General features: G+C 33.5%; 2 protein-coding genes across 14 annotated transcripts in view; one reads left to right on the forward strand and one right to left on the reverse strand.

Moving 5' to 3' along the window:
• Positions 1-15,561, forward strand: part of LOC129795284 (toll-like receptor Tollo) — a 650,843-nt gene that overhangs the window by 338,259 nt on the left and 297,023 nt on the right. The gene's annotated exons all lie outside the window — the stretch shown is intronic.
• The window catches only part of LOC129795290 (optomotor-blind protein), a 49,482-nt gene continuing 44,031 nt past the window's right edge, over positions 10,111-15,561 (reverse strand). For 2 of the 13 annotated variants that reach the window (XR_008751112.1, XR_008751114.1), the window contains exons 6-8: positions 13,904-14,121; positions 12,685-13,658; positions 11,236-11,566 (exon numbers count right to left, since the gene is read on the reverse strand). Coding sequence is in view for 4 of the 13 variants with exons in the window: in XM_055836385.1 (XP_055692360.1) it covers positions 12,832-13,673; positions 13,904-14,121 (1,060 nt within the window). In the remaining 9 variants the exon portion in view is untranslated. The other 11 variants (XM_055836385.1, XM_055836387.1, XM_055836388.1 and 8 more) reach the window with 9 other exon arrangements.

Raw genomic sequence — 15,561 nt, forward strand, 5'->3', positions numbered from 1 at the left:
AACAATAAAAAATATCCTTAAATTAAAGAAAAAAAATTTTAAAAAATCAGTAAGTTAACTTACCGAAAATCCATAAAGATTTCCCAAAAAATAATATTTGTTTCTTTAAATGTATGAAGCATTCACGCTAATGTTTCTTTGGTAAAAGACAAGATATTTTTAACCCATTCGCGTCAATTAGGGAAAAGCATATATCATAAAATTATTCAATTTCTAATGACATTCATGATTATTTTTCCAAATAATTTACAGAGATTGCAGAAACTTTAAATACTTTATTAAAACTCATCAATGAAACATCTGCGTGATTGTTTGTGCTATGTGTGGATGTTGGAGTGACGTCCGGACTAGATAAAGATAAAGAGATGAAGAACAAGTTATTTTTCTTTGGTATTTTTAGGCAAAACTCTACAGATTTTCCCTCAATGGAAAATGATAATTTGGTTTGCAATTTTTAATTTATTTTTGATTTTCTACAAAATCAAGCATGTTTCGTATCTCCCATGAAGGAAGACATGATAAGAAAACTTTAAGGAAACTTCAAATATTTACAATGAAAATTTATACCTTAAGATTTCAACGAATTTTCCTCGCATAACTTCAAAATTGCGGCCAAACATTAAAAGTTTAACCCTTTCGCATTCTCGTGAAACATTGAAACATGAGCTCTTTCTAACACGATATTTATTGTCTAGGTGCTTTTAGGGGACGTTTCTCAGTCAGAACGTCTTCTTTGGCCTCTTTTGTGTGAATTTGATGCATTTTTGTAACTTGGAGAAACAATTAAATTCATAAACAGTTGGAAAAATAAAATATTTCACATTTAGGTATACGCGGTCTACGTATGACTCAAAAAACGCTAAAGGTTAACTGATTTCCCAAAGTCCGCTTTCGTACAAATGTTTCTAAAGTCACTAAAATAATTAAAATCAAGAAGAAATTAAACAAATTAAATTTTTGAATTGAAAAAAATAAACTCCAATTTATTAAACGGAAACTTTTTGATGGCAGTGTATGCTACATATATACAAAATTGTCGGGGGAGTGTATTACATACATTCATACATATATAGCGCATAGAGAAGAGCAAAAGGGAATGTGAAGCGATGGAAAAGTCACCCCACTGCTCTGTGACTGGGGGTGATATGAATTTGAAAAATGTTCCGTAGGTATGTGTGTGCGAGATAAAATCCCAAAAGCTGTGCAGACTCTCCTCGGACTGAAAAAAAGGTCAACGTGGCTACATACAATTTCCGCCGAAAAAGCGTTTCATTTTATCCGCTACTCAAAAACTATATAACAATCGCATCCTCCCTCGCCCGGAAAACCCACTTTATTTGCTTCTTTTAGCGCCCTTTTGTCCCTTTTCGAGCTTTTTCGGAGTTTATTTTCTCTTTCGCAATTTATTTCACTCTCTCCCTCGCATTTTGCCTGCACTCCTTTCGCAGCATATAAATCAACCCCGCCAAAACACCCACCACTTTCATTTTCTCAATTTTCCGGCAAATCCTATTTTTGCACAATAAATCCTCCCGGGCATTTTGCATAGCTAAACTTTGTTAAAATGCTTCGGTTATGCACCTTTTTATTGTTTTTGAAATACATAATAGTGGATTTACAAAAATGTTTTGTATATCTTCAGGAGGTTTTTAGTAAACCATATGGGGAATATTGGGTGGAAGAGGTGTGGGAACTTCCATGGATATTTCCTTTTGTTCCTCATTTAGTTGAAAACTAATTCTGTAGATTGGAGTGGAGAAAGCTAACCTAAAAATGTCTTATTAGTTTAAAAAGAAGCTTCTAAGTATTTTTCTTTAAAGTTTCAACATTAATATCTGTGGTGTTCATAATTTTCCAAAACTACTTGACCGATTATAATGGTAAAAATCTATCAGGAAATTCAAGAAGTTTGCTTCAAAAGATTTTTAATCAATTTTTCAAAGCTTTCTGACGAAAGAGGGTAAGAAGAAATGAATTTACTGACTTCTAGATAACTGACTTCATTTTTTTTTATATACGTGCTATACTACACAGACCAATAAATATGTATATAAGAAATGTCATAAATTTTCAATAATTCTCATCTCACATCGAGTATTTATAACTAATGGACTGGAACTATAACTAATAACTTTTCCAAATGGACTGGAATATTGAAAGAAATTGTTACTTTATTTTCTGGCTGATACATTTTTCGAGATTTATCAGAATTTTTTTTAATTGTTTTCCCATCATTTTAAAATTACAGTGAAAGATATAACTGAACGCCATCTTGAAAAAAAAAAAACGAACACCATTTTTTTATTATTTTTTAAATTAATTTTCTTGCCGCCTTCACCTTTAACTGCATCAAACTTAATTGAATTTTCAGCTTTTCCTTATGTGAAAGCTCATTCTTATTTTGTTTCCTCTGACACTCCATGGAGATTTTTCACACGTCGATAAATTGTTTAATGGTGGCGTATCACTACCTACCTATACCTTTTCATGTGTGCTGCAAGAAATGCTTGGAGGGTGCAGAAATGTAATGAGATTCCCTTTTGCGCGTCCCCTGCTTTTGCGGGCATCTCCCCTCTCTCTCACAAAGAAGATTCATATCTTCAACGTCGAAGCTTTTCTTATACCATCCTATTTATTTATACCATCTCTTTATACCACCTCCAAACACTTTACCGCCGCCGGAATCTCTTCTCCACAGCATTGTGCTATGTATATTGCTATGTACCTTTTTCAGGGAGAGATGCAGAAGTGAGAAAATGGCGTCTCGGAGACACTTTTCCATCTCTCACCTCGCTTTATATATATGTATGTGATGCGTATAATGGCGTGCGGAATGTATACACATATTTGAGCCTTTTATATACCTAACATTATATACATATAAAAAGAGGAAGATGGATGATGTATGGCTTTTGTTTGCGCAAATTTTCTTTCAACAATTTGTCTCATTTTCTTCACAAAAAAAATTTCTTTTTTTTTGAGAAATCTTTAACTTTGTTGCAGACGCTTCAATAAATTTTTTTTGTATTTTTAAATCCTTGCCTTAAGGAAAAAAATCCCAAAAAAGCTCTACAAGAAAGAAGTTCAGAAAATCATTTTTAATTGACATCCAAAGGATCCAAAGGTAATTAATTTATTAAAATATTAACTCAGATTTACCCATAATGTTTAGAAAGTTCGGGAAATTTTCTTTTTTAACTCTTCGTGTAAAAAAATTGCATAAAAATTCAAACTAATAAAGTTTTAGATTAAAGAAATTGCTATAGAAATTTTTAGACAAAATTTTAAGAGTTTCGATTGAAGATTGGATTAAAAATCATGAAGAATAATTAGAGAAAAACCTTAAAATAATGGAGTAGATTCCGATAAAATCTTTTCTTTTCTTTTCTAACAACTAAAAAATTGCTGTAAGATTTTGACAGATGGGCGTTTTTAAATGGTTCTATTGTCGTTCTAGAAAAAAAAAAACAAAGAAATTCTTGTTCAGGATAATAGTCAGAAAAATCTCTCAAGAGGCCTGGAAAAATAATTTTCCTTCAAAAATACGATTAAAGGTAGAAACAAAATGTCAATTCATATAAGATTTTTCCCGGAATACCAAAAATCTTATAACTGACGAATTTTAAGGAACGAAAAGAAAAGATTTTTATCAGAATCTACCCAAACTCTTTTTTTTAGAGAATTAATAAAATGAATAAAAAATATTTGTTATGGATATAAATTGACACGCCTTCATCTTAATTTTTTCTTAGTTTTAGAAACAATCTAGTCTTATAGAAGATGTAAAGAACTTTTGTTCATTTACTGAATCGTGTATGTGATTAAATATTTTAGTCTGACATTTCATATAAAATTTCAAGACTGCAGGTGATACGTAGCTCCGAAATCAACACTAGAAATGTTATTGTAAGGATGATGAAGAATTTATCTAATGTTATTATTTGATAAGAAGGAGTATTAAATAAAATAAAGACTCAAAGTTTATGTCTGTTAAAATCTATAAAAAATACTTTATTATAACTAATCCTATGAAAAATTTAAATTCAGGAAATATCAGCATGAAACATTTAGTATTTGTATCAAAATATTTTTTCTGTGGATGATATCAGAGAACATTTGTCCATAAAAACGTATTCTTTGACCATATCTTTGTTTTAATGCATTTATTATTAGAAGAAAAAAATCAAATTCATTAAAAGACGGTAAATATCTCACGTTTCAGTCAGTGTATGACCTAATATACATGAAAGGGTTAAATGAACGAGAGTTTTAAGACTAATCCCCAAATGAACAATTTTTTTAAAAATAAAATTAGGCTTTTCCTTCGACTTAAAAATAAATTAAATGGAAAATCAGAATTCTATGTATGTCGTTTAACCCTTATAGGATTTTGCTGGACACCGTTGCCAATTCGACTTTTTTTAATCGCCACAGAACTTTGAATATTCTGGGATAAATTGTTCATCTGTGAATAGAAAATTTCAATTATTTCAAGATTGTAGAAAAAATATCTTGGAAAAACATTTTCTTTTTCAGAGAAAATTAAGGTCAAAGTTTTGAGGTTATAATCCTCGATCCTTAAAGTGTTAAAAGCCCCAAAATTGCATTAAAATTAAGTTATAATTCGAGGCATGACAGATGAATAAAAAAATTGACCCTCTTTGCAATTTTCTCGCAAAATTCAACAATCTCTTGGACATTTCTTCCACTTCTATCCAATATTTATGTAGGTATATATAATTTTTTCCTCAACTGCTTTTGCAACTTTCCTAGGAGAAGGGATGTTTCTACTAAAATACTCTTAGGGGGTGGAAGGATGATGCAGGAGGAAGTGAAAAGGATCAATTTGAATTTGTTCCAGTGACGCAAATCAAAATTCCGCAAAGCGTAAAAGTAATATATTTTCTCCGCTTGGGAATGCCCCTGTGATTGTGATTTTTTCTCCATCTTCAGCGTCAATATTTATTGAGCTGTAAACCACCCAGAAGCATATGTAGGAATAATTCTCAGGGTGGGTTAACGTCCTTTTGCGGGGGTGCTACACTGGAGAATTCCGACCTAAGCATTTCTTCTTGCAAAGAGAGAGAGAGAGAGAGAGAGAGATAAAAACTCACCATTGCGGGAGGATTTGGTCTTTTGCGGGATAATTTGAATTATCACGGTCTTCACAAACGAAGATATTGTGCGGTTATTGTTGAATCTCATTGAATTCATTGAATTGCATGTCGCGTCGGTTTGTGGGTAATTTTTATGACTCTTCTTCCTCCCCTTTGCCACGCGGGAGCTTGTCCAAATTTTTATCTGTTTTTTTTTATTTCTTTAGTATCTACAGTGGGACCCCAGTACAACGACCGCTTGGTTATACTACTCTCGCGCATTGAAAATAATGAGTGTGAAGAGTACATCCGAGTGGTCGTTGTACTGGGGTCCCACTGTATTTTATCCCCTTGAGTGAAGGGGGGTGTTGTGGTTGTGCAGTAGGTGCGATTTTCATGCGGATTCATAGGGAAAGTTTTGGGAATTACAAATTGATGAATTGATATGGGCATTTCAATTCATTAGAGGGGAATTTGTTTGGGAATCTTGTACATTTTCTGGTCATTCCTTCTCGTTGCTTTCCAATCGAGATTCAAAAAGCTGAAGAGTAAAATTGTTCGGGAGGAAAAGTGAAGGAGATTTAGGAAAAATCGATAGGCAATCGCAGCGGGATGACCATGACTGATGCAAAGAACAAATTTAGGGGTGAATATGGGGTCATTATCGGGAGGAAGTCATAGAGAAAAATTCACATATAAAATTGCAATTTAAGGGAGTGATGAATTAATGATAAAAATTTAACAAGAACTCTCTCTCTCTCTCTCATTGATAAGATTTATTTGTAGAAGAATTTATTATTTTTTGGCCTTTCTTTTGCTATGAGTTTTACTGAAGAATATCTTTACTTTTATTTTCGCTCCTGATGAAGAGTTTCCTCGGGCTACAAAATTTCACATTGAAGTTTATTAATCCTTTAAGGACAATTGGGTCATACACTAACCTAAATACTCAATTTTGCAAATGACAAATTTTGGCTAATTAATTTTTTTCTTTATTGAGCTGAAACCAATGGATCAGGACGATGTCTTTGTGGACTAAGAACATTTTGAGATCACAAAAAACATCCCCAAGGATTCATAGGTTTAGAAAGAATGAAAAACCAAAAATTTTTAAGAGTTTTTTTTTGTTCAAAATGTCTATTTTAACCCAAAGAACCTTAATAAATTGTTTTTAGTCCAATTAGATCGCTAGACTGCATGCAGTCTTGGGTTAATAGAATTAGGCATTGATTCTGTTATCTTTTCTTCCAATTCGATTGTCGTAAGATTTTCGGTATTTTGCAAAAAAAAATTTGAGATTTTGATAGCTTATGTAATTTTCTAAAGTCGTGATAAAACATCAAAAATACTTTTCTAGAAATCTTTAAAAACTTCTGGAAGAGAAAATCTTTTATTTTCCCCCTGTTTAACCATAAGAAAACAATCTTCAAATAACTTTCAATTTGTAGGAAAAACTTTTTTTTTAACAAAATCGAACCCTCTCTCTTATTTTTTCTAAGTATATAAAAAACGAGGTAAATTGTCGCTTCGCTCCAATTTACCTCGCCCCGCTTCGCGGGGATTTGTTGCGCTTTGCGCAAATTTTAGAGAGAAAGAGAATGTGATGGTTTATAAGTAGATTAGGGCCAATTATCAGTCCCGAAAAAAAATTTGCAATGAGGAGAAATCAATTTCATACAACATTTCAGGCGCCAAATTCAAAAATTCGCAAAAAATACATGACTGTTATATGGGGGCTACCTGAAGGGGGGCTTTGGGGGGAAAATGGATACGGCCACTCGAAACCGCCTGTTATAAGGAGCCTGTGAACCAAATTTCATCGCGATCGGTCAAACGGTGTAGATTTGTATAGCCGAACACGACGGAAGATTACCAACAAACAGACCTTTCTTTATTATATAGATATATAGAGAAAAGAGCAGAAATTGGGTCATATTCTGTGAGCAAGAAGTCTTTAAAAACTGTTGAACTTTAAGAAGGAATTTTTGAAATTTCAAAGATTTCTTAGTCACGGAATAAGAACAGTTAACGAAAGAAAGCCCAAATGAACATAAATTTTTCTTTATTCAAAAATAAATTAAAAATTTGAAGGAATAACAGCTAAAAATCCCTCAAAAAGGAACATTTCTACATTTATTTTTTAAAAGTTAAGACATCAACTGTAAAGAAGAAAATTATTATAAATAAAATAAAAACTTTTTCCAAGCGCAAATACTTGGCTAAAGGATGTCAAAAAAGTCGCGCAAAAATGTCTCTAACCCGCGATTGTGGGTTGAAAAAGTTAATTCAATAATCGTGTGTCACTCACCACGAAACTATCCGCGTGTTGTGACTTTCCTGATTATTTTATTATCTTCAATAATTCACAAAATGGGGGCGTGCGGAAAAAGAATTGTATAAATTCGGGTGGAAATACTCTTTTTTTTCGCGGTGGGGGTGGGTGGTAGTTAAAAAGGCACACAAAATGGAGAATTTTCATTCCGGTGTCGCGTTTCGCGGTGTCCTTATTTCATACATTTGGTGTCACGCACTTGAATAATCCTTTTGGCGGTTTGGTGATTTTTTTCTGTCGCTCTTTGCTGAAAAAAAATCAACCCCCCTCCCAATGGGGGGTTGGTGGGTGGGTGGTAGTGGAAAACAACCAGAGAAAACTGTCTTTGCTGTCTTTTTGAACTTCCTTCGAGTAAAAACGAAACTATAGGTAAGTAGGGTGAGGTAGGTAGGTGGGTGGGCAAAGAAAGGGTTAACCCCACGAATAAAACCCCGCGCGCCATTCAAGCAGAGAGTTAGAGTTTTGAGTTATTTATACGTACAAGAAGTTTCTTATGCACGAATTGTCACCCAAGAAAGGGGTAACAATTTAGTTTTATAGGCGGAAAAATTAAGTAAGTTGACAACAATAAATACACATGTTGGGAACGCGCTGTTACCCCCGCGAATTGTGCGCGACCCACCGTGTGGGTGGGTGCGGAGGTGCACGGCGAAGAATACAATTTAACTGATATTTGTGTATTTTGTCATCAAAACGCCAAGTTATTGGGAACTTATTCATGTTGTAACATCACAAACTATATTTTCCATATTTAATTTACTTGTACACGCGAAGAAGCATCGCAATTTTGTGATTCTTACTCTACGTTAACACGCGGTTTGCGGGGGTGGGGCGGAGACTTCTTTTCTGTTCAAATGGTTCAAATTCAACATGCTTTTCTTTATACATTTTTTCCACAGTTAATATACATATATGGTTCGGGGGGGAAAACAAGAAAAAATAGATAAAAAAGGAATATCTAGAGCTGTGACTACGCGTGACTTTTTTGATGTGGATGAGGAGGCATAAAAGACACTAAAATGCCATGATAAATGGAGAAGTGAGGAAAAAATTAAGGAACATTGGAAGGTTCTCTATTTTTTTTCTTTGGGGGTAGTGGGTGTGGGAGCAAAGGAAAAATCAAAATTCTCATCATGAATAGACGAAGATAAGCTACGTGATTTTAGTTAGGTGCGTACTCTGCGTATCATTAAAGGTACGGAAAAGAATAAAAATGAAAAATATTTAATTTTTGGATTTTTGTTGTTGAAATTTTTACAAAGTTTTATTTTGAAATATTTTAGAAGAAAAATTTAATTTTCAACCGAAATTCATGAAATTTCATACAGGAAGTTCTAAAAATCTTCCTGAAAATTGATCCATTTGAATTTAATGTAAATAAACAATTTTTTAAGATGATTAAAGTTAATAAAGAAAATGTCCTGCATTCAATATAAAATATGTTCTTTTACATAATTTTAAAACATATTGTTAACCCTTTAAAGACCGCGATCAATCTAGCGAGCTGATTGAAATAATTGAGCTCAAATAAGACAATTTTGGCAAAAAATCCCAACTCAAAAATTTTCTGTTTTTCGTCCTTCATAATCCTGTGAGTTCTTGAGGATGTTCTTTTCTGGTCATTAAATATATATATAAATCGTGTCGAGGCATGAAAAAATAAATCATATGTGTCTTGCCCAAAAACGGGCTACGTCTATGGCACAATCATTGGCCATCATTGGGGGCAAGGAAGAAACCTCCACGCGCGTATTTCCAAACAAATACCGGTGCTCCCTGGGCAGTTCTCTAACGGACTGGCTAATTCTTCCACCACGAGGCAAGAAAAATTGAGTGGTCATTAAATGATCAGGGATTGTAATGATATTGTCTTGTATTAAATTGTACTCAACATTCATAAAATAACTATACAAAATGAAACATTTTTAAAATCGAGGTTTTGGGTTAGAGTATGACCCAATGGACCTTAAAAGATTAAAGGAGTCTATTCACCTACATATATAAAGGAGTTGCCCTGTGACGAGAAAACAATCATTTTATCTCTCATGATTTTGTGGAGAATCAAAGAAGAATGAGAAATTGCCAAAAATTAGCGGCCATTACCAATTTTGTCCCTTTAAATGTTTCAAAACATTCGTATTAATATTTCATAGCGACAAATTCATCGAAGAAACATTAATGCAAATGTTTTGAATCATTTAAAGGTACAAAATTAGTAATAACCACCAACTGATGGGCTTTTTGTATGAAATCTTTTCTGAATTTTGTTCTTTCTGATCCTCAGTGGAATGTGGTAAGGTTAATGGTCGATTTCTCATACTTTTTTTTATTCTCTACAAACAGGGCAATTCCCATATATAAATGAATAGACTCCTTTATGAATATTAAAATTTAAATTTTCAAGCTGTGTGTTCCCTTGAAGAAACTAACGTTCCATATTAAAATAAATAAATTCCTTTACAGGACATTTCAAAATAATTAAATGAACTTACCTTTCTGAAGAAGCTAAGACTCTAACAAAAAACTTACCTTTATCTCTAACAAAGTCTTTAAAAATTTCAACTAAAAAAAAATTCCGTTTAAGGAAAAAGAAAAGAAATTTAACCCAATTAAGGTGTTAAAGAGGACATTAGTAGATGATCCTCCCCCCCCCAATACTTAAGTAAAAATGAAAGAAAGGCCTTTGTTTTCACTTCATTTTCTTCTCTTTGACTTTTTCCATTTTTTCTTTACTATATTTATATGGAAAGTTTTGTTTTTTGTGTACAATCAATTTTTTCTTCAATTTTATAATGTCTTAATTTGTAATTTTCTTTATAATCTCTTCATTTTCTTTTAAGAATGTGTTTTACAAAAGAGGATCTTTTTTGTGTGTGTGTTTTACCTGGATCGTCCCTCTGAGAATTGTGCTGGGGATACACCCACGCTAATTTTTTTCTTTTGAATTTCTTAAGTTTTTTTTGTTGTTGGAAAAAACTTTCCAAATTCAGTGTTGAGGATTTTAAAAGAAAGAATAAAAAGCTTTTAGTTTTTTTTTTTTAAATTCATCATTTTATGTATTTTATTTATGTTTTTTCTATATTTCTTTTTTTTTTCACTGCACTGGCAAAATTAGGTATTGCACTTTTTTTTTACTTTATGTTCATCCACTCTAAATCTTTGTTTCACTTCTTTTTTTTAATTCTAAATTGTTGTTTTTTTGTCAATTTAAAATTTTTTTATAGGATGTCCTTAACTAGAACAGTATATAAGATGTGCTAAAATTAATAATTATCCAAGTAATTTTTTGTTATTAAAATAAATGGATATAGTTTACATATTTACATGAGATTCATCCTCATTTTGCTTCATTTTTTTTTGTATTTCTTTTTATCATCTAAATTCTGTTTATTTTTTATTTTATTTAGTTTTTTTCTTCAATAATTTCTCTTCTCATACAACTACATAAATTTCAAAATGAATATTGCAAGAAATAGCCGTTACACATTTTTGTTTTTAAAATCTTGAAGCTTTTTTTTTTTCTTATATAGACCTATGTTTTAACCTCAAACTCTCACTTGTTGTCCACCATAGTTGATCACATTTTACAAAGATTTCTTCTGCAATGATGCTCAAAAGTTTGAATTTAATTGAATTCTTATTTTTCTTGAGTTTTTCTTTTTAATACTGACTTTGTCTCATTTTATTAACAATCATATGGCGTTGATTGAAAGAAAAATGTCCGACGGAACGAAAGATTTTTTTTTTGAATTCGAGAAGAGATTATATTGAGGTTATGTTGATTCTGCGGTTTTAACTAGCATTTCGTATTTTTCAAATACGATCTTTGTAATAATTTATTAAAAAATAATCCTACAAAAAAACATATACATAGTACTTCTTGACATTTAGTGGTCATATTAGTTTAACTAAAAGAAAAAAAGGATACTTATGCGCCTAAATTAATTGGTTTTTGAACCAAAGTTGACTCGATATTTCCCGCACATCCACGAATAAGGAAAATTAAATCTTTCATTAAAACGGAATTGGAAATATTTAAATTTCTTATAAATCAACTTGAATTTGTGATCGGTTCCAATACTGCTTATCAATGAGATTACGCAATGAAAAGGGTTTCGCAACAAAATAATTTTAATACCTAAATTTAAGGAGAAATAAGGGATTTAAGGAATATCTTAGTTTTGCAATAAATTGTGAAGCAATTTAGGAAGAAAAGTATCTTAACTGATTACAGCGCCATTAGTTAGTGAACTAGTTTGAAAAGTAATCTGTTGCTAACTTCATTCTTGATTCTGTCAATTTTCTTGTGCAAAAAGTAGAAGTTGCAAACGATTTTAATGTACAAAAATTAGAATTTTAGGGTTCTTTTAGAAGTTAAAGAAGTTGCTAATTCACAAATAAGGATACAGGATAAGAGATAAAGGTAATTTAGGACATTTTTCAGGGTACAATACTGGAGAATCTACTGCAGTAGTTTGATTTCTTTTGCAAGACTATCTTGAAGAAGGTAAAAAGCATTTGATAAATTCAAGGATAAACCTAATCTTGACCTTCGAATTAAAGCTTATCACATGGAATTCAGGTTTGTATAAAGTCGACGTTAAAATCAGCTAATGGTTTATAAACAATTTAAATCAAAGATTAAATAAATGGGTTCTTTTAAAGCCGGAAAACAGTAATAGAAACGCAAAGAACAGCTTTGAAGGATAGAAGGTAAGAAAGAGAGAAATGGTGAAGATTCTAAAGCTAATTGTAAGAAACACAATATAAGGATAAGGTAAGTCAGCTTTCTTAAAAGAATAGCCGCTAGTGTCGTTGATGGTCTTCTTGAGAAGAAGAATTACACAGGATAGAAGAAAATTGAGAAGTCCAGAAGGTGGTGCCAATGTCCAGCAGTAGACAAAGTAAGAACCAACAGGATAATCACTTAAAGGAAATTTTCTATGCAAATTTGCCTCAGAAACAAGGATTCGGTAATTATTCTGACGTTGTTCTTAAAGCCTGACTCAGCTGAACTTATATTAGAAGTCTGGCTTAGTTAAATTAGTTAGAATTCTAGTTCACTAGGGCGCTTTAAGTCTCTTCCTGTTTTAAATTTTTCTTCTCAAATCTTTCTTCTACATAATATCTTTACAATTCAATGGCAAAGATAAGAAGGATTTACCATAATTGCTTCACATTTCATTGTCAACACTTGGATAGGAATAGTTTCAAAATAAAATGAATAGAACGTTGTTACTACGAAAAAATTGTTACCTTCAGGTTTCTGGGAGTTTTGTTGCTTGATGTTTTTTAGATTGAGATCAAATTGTGTCACGATTCGTGGTTGAAGTCAGGAATGAAAGAAACTTGTGATGTCATGCACATGTCCTCCTTGGCCTCTGCATTGATATCTAGTATGTGTCACTGTTCGAGTTTCGTCTCCGTGTCATTCTTAGGCTGCTCCAGGCCATCAACCATTTTTTCTATGCTCTTCAGCCCCGACGTTGGGGGTGGTGGTGGTGGTGTTGTGATCGATGGCACTGGTGTTTTGGACACGGGGGCGGGAGGTGTGGTCGATGGGGCGTCTGTAACTTGAATTGTGTGCGTCTTTGAGGATGTTGAGGAGGCTGAGAGGGGTCGCATTGGGGGTGAAATTGATGATGGTCGTGGTCGGGGACTACTACTTAGGCTCCGTTGTCCACCTGAGATTGAGGATGTGGGTGTGACAGCATCAAAGGCTGACCCGAGCCCCGGTAGGTTGTACGGGGCGAAACGGTGCTTCGTGAGTCCATGGAGGGCTGACGAGGAGGTGGCTGTGATTGCAGACGTCGACGGTGGGGTATGACCCGCTGTGCTGTAGTGCCCAAATAATGCCGGATGCTGTGCCGCCAGGGCAAGTTGGGCATTAAATAGGAGACTGGGATTGAGTGTGGGATTAATGGCGGAGGCAGGTGTGTGTAGGAGTGACATTGGGGGTGGTGGATAGAGACCCGTTGGATACAGATAAGGCAGCAAATGTGGCGACTGATGCAGTGGTGGACCGAGTGAGATGTTTGGTGAGGGATATGTTGTACTATTTTTCGCTGTTGCATCATCCTGGGGACTCTCAGATGTCTGTGGGCGCGTGAAAGCACCCACATTCCCCGAATCGGAGCAATTTGAATCGCTCCCATCGCGTTCGCCATCGTACGAATTTATATCGTACGATGCGGAAAAACGTTTTCCCGTACTGGATAAATTGAACCACGCTGAAAACCAATGAGCTATCTCAATAATCACCTTGCTTGAGGATTCTTTCATGCAAAAACATTTCCATGAGGCCCAGAGAAATTTTCTATTTTTTTGTTGTTCTAGTAAATTTTGTTTGTTGCCCCCTTTTTCTGCATTGTTAGCAGAAGGTAACGGTTGGCAGTTATTTTTTTGTTGTAAATATTTGAAATTAAATTTAACGGAGCCTCACGCATTGAATAATTGAGGATTAATGATTTTTCACCTGTATTTGGGTGCGTTGGGAGTTGCATGGGATGATCTAGGGGCAATAGGGGGCTCTGTGATGGTCCAACGACATCCAATAGATTGTCATCATCATCCATTTGTGCCTGATCATGCCTCGTGCGCCCCTCCAAGAGAAATGCTCCACCCCTTGATGTTGATATATTGGCCGGAGTTAATTTATCTGAATCCGATGATCCGCGTGTACTCAGTGTTTGTCTGCAAAAACAGAAAACACACAAAATGTTTTGGGGAGCTCTTTAAATGCCAAAGCGAAAAAAAAATACTGAAGATGATTTTCTCATCCTTATCGCAACTTCAAAGTAATTCAAATTCTTCACATCTCTCTAAATGACGGCTAAATGATATATTCATACAATGTATGTGGTGTATGCCCTCTAATTTAGGGATTATTGCGCGAAATGTGTGATAAAGTAGTGTCTGAAAATTCGTTTTTACATCACTCTCTATAATCTATTTTATTGCCCTTTTCATACGGCCTTTTTGCCACATGAGAATGCGTTTTTTTTTACTCTATATAGAGTAGAGGAGGGTGAATAAATCTACGGCAATTTTCTTTCAATTTTTCCATCTAAAGCAATGAATTTTTCTTTCTCTTCACCAGGGTGGGGTTCGGTGTATGTTTTATTTCTTGCAAAATACGTTTAAAATTCCTGTTGAAGATTGTAATGAAAATGTAGAGGATTATGGTGGGAAATTGAGGCGAGAAATCAAACTTTGAAGGAGTCTATTCATTTTTGTGCAATTGAAAATCTTCCTCATTTAATTAAAAATAATTTTCTGTCTCCGTCTTATGCCCATATCCTTGACATTCTTTGGGAAATTCATTTCATTTATAATGTATTAGTTATAAAATATATTTTATAGTAAGCAAGTGGTTACTAGTCAAAACGTTTACCCGATTTTACCACCCAATTAGACAGCTTTTTTTGAAACACTAATTTCACAGATTGGAAAATTATTTATCGGTGATCATTATTAATTAGTATTAGTTTGAATAAATTCTATAATTTAAAGAATCCATGGTTTTCGGAACTTCTAGAATGTTATTAACCCTTGGAGGATTTTGCTGGCATAAGTGGCCAATTCGATTTTTTTAATCGCCACAGAATTAAAAAAATCTATTTATCATTTCGTGATAATTTTTACATCCTGTGTATAGGGGAGATTCATTACTTCATGATTGTTGAAAGAAAAATTGGAAAAATATTTTCTTTTTAGAGAAAATGAAGTTCAAACTTTTGAGGTTAGAAACCTCGATCCTCCCAGTGTTAAATATTTCTTTTTAGCTTCAATATTTTGAAGGAGACTATGCACCTTCATTTAAAGTCATTGAAGCATGGGCGAAGGACTGAAAGGTATGATAAAAGGGGTTGTTTTCGATATCTTAATTGAATGATTGGGGTTCTCAAACTTACATACATAGCATAGCAAGCGTAGGTATCATAACCTCAAAGGTGTGTTGACTACCGTTGCGCACCAGAGGGCACTTTGTAGGGGGAATATTTTGGAGTACATTTAAGGAGGTTACAGGAGAAAACCACTTCAAATGGTCGATTTTATCGTGTGAATGCCCAAGAAAGTAGTCATCAAATTATATTTAAGTTTTTGACACAAAGGCACATTCCTCATCCAATT

The sequence above is a fragment of the Lutzomyia longipalpis genome, chromosome 4 (genome assembly GCF_024334085.1).
Source record: "Lutzomyia longipalpis isolate SR_M1_2022 chromosome 4, ASM2433408v1".
Lineage (NCBI taxonomy): Eukaryota > Metazoa > Arthropoda > Insecta > Diptera > Psychodidae > Lutzomyia > Lutzomyia longipalpis.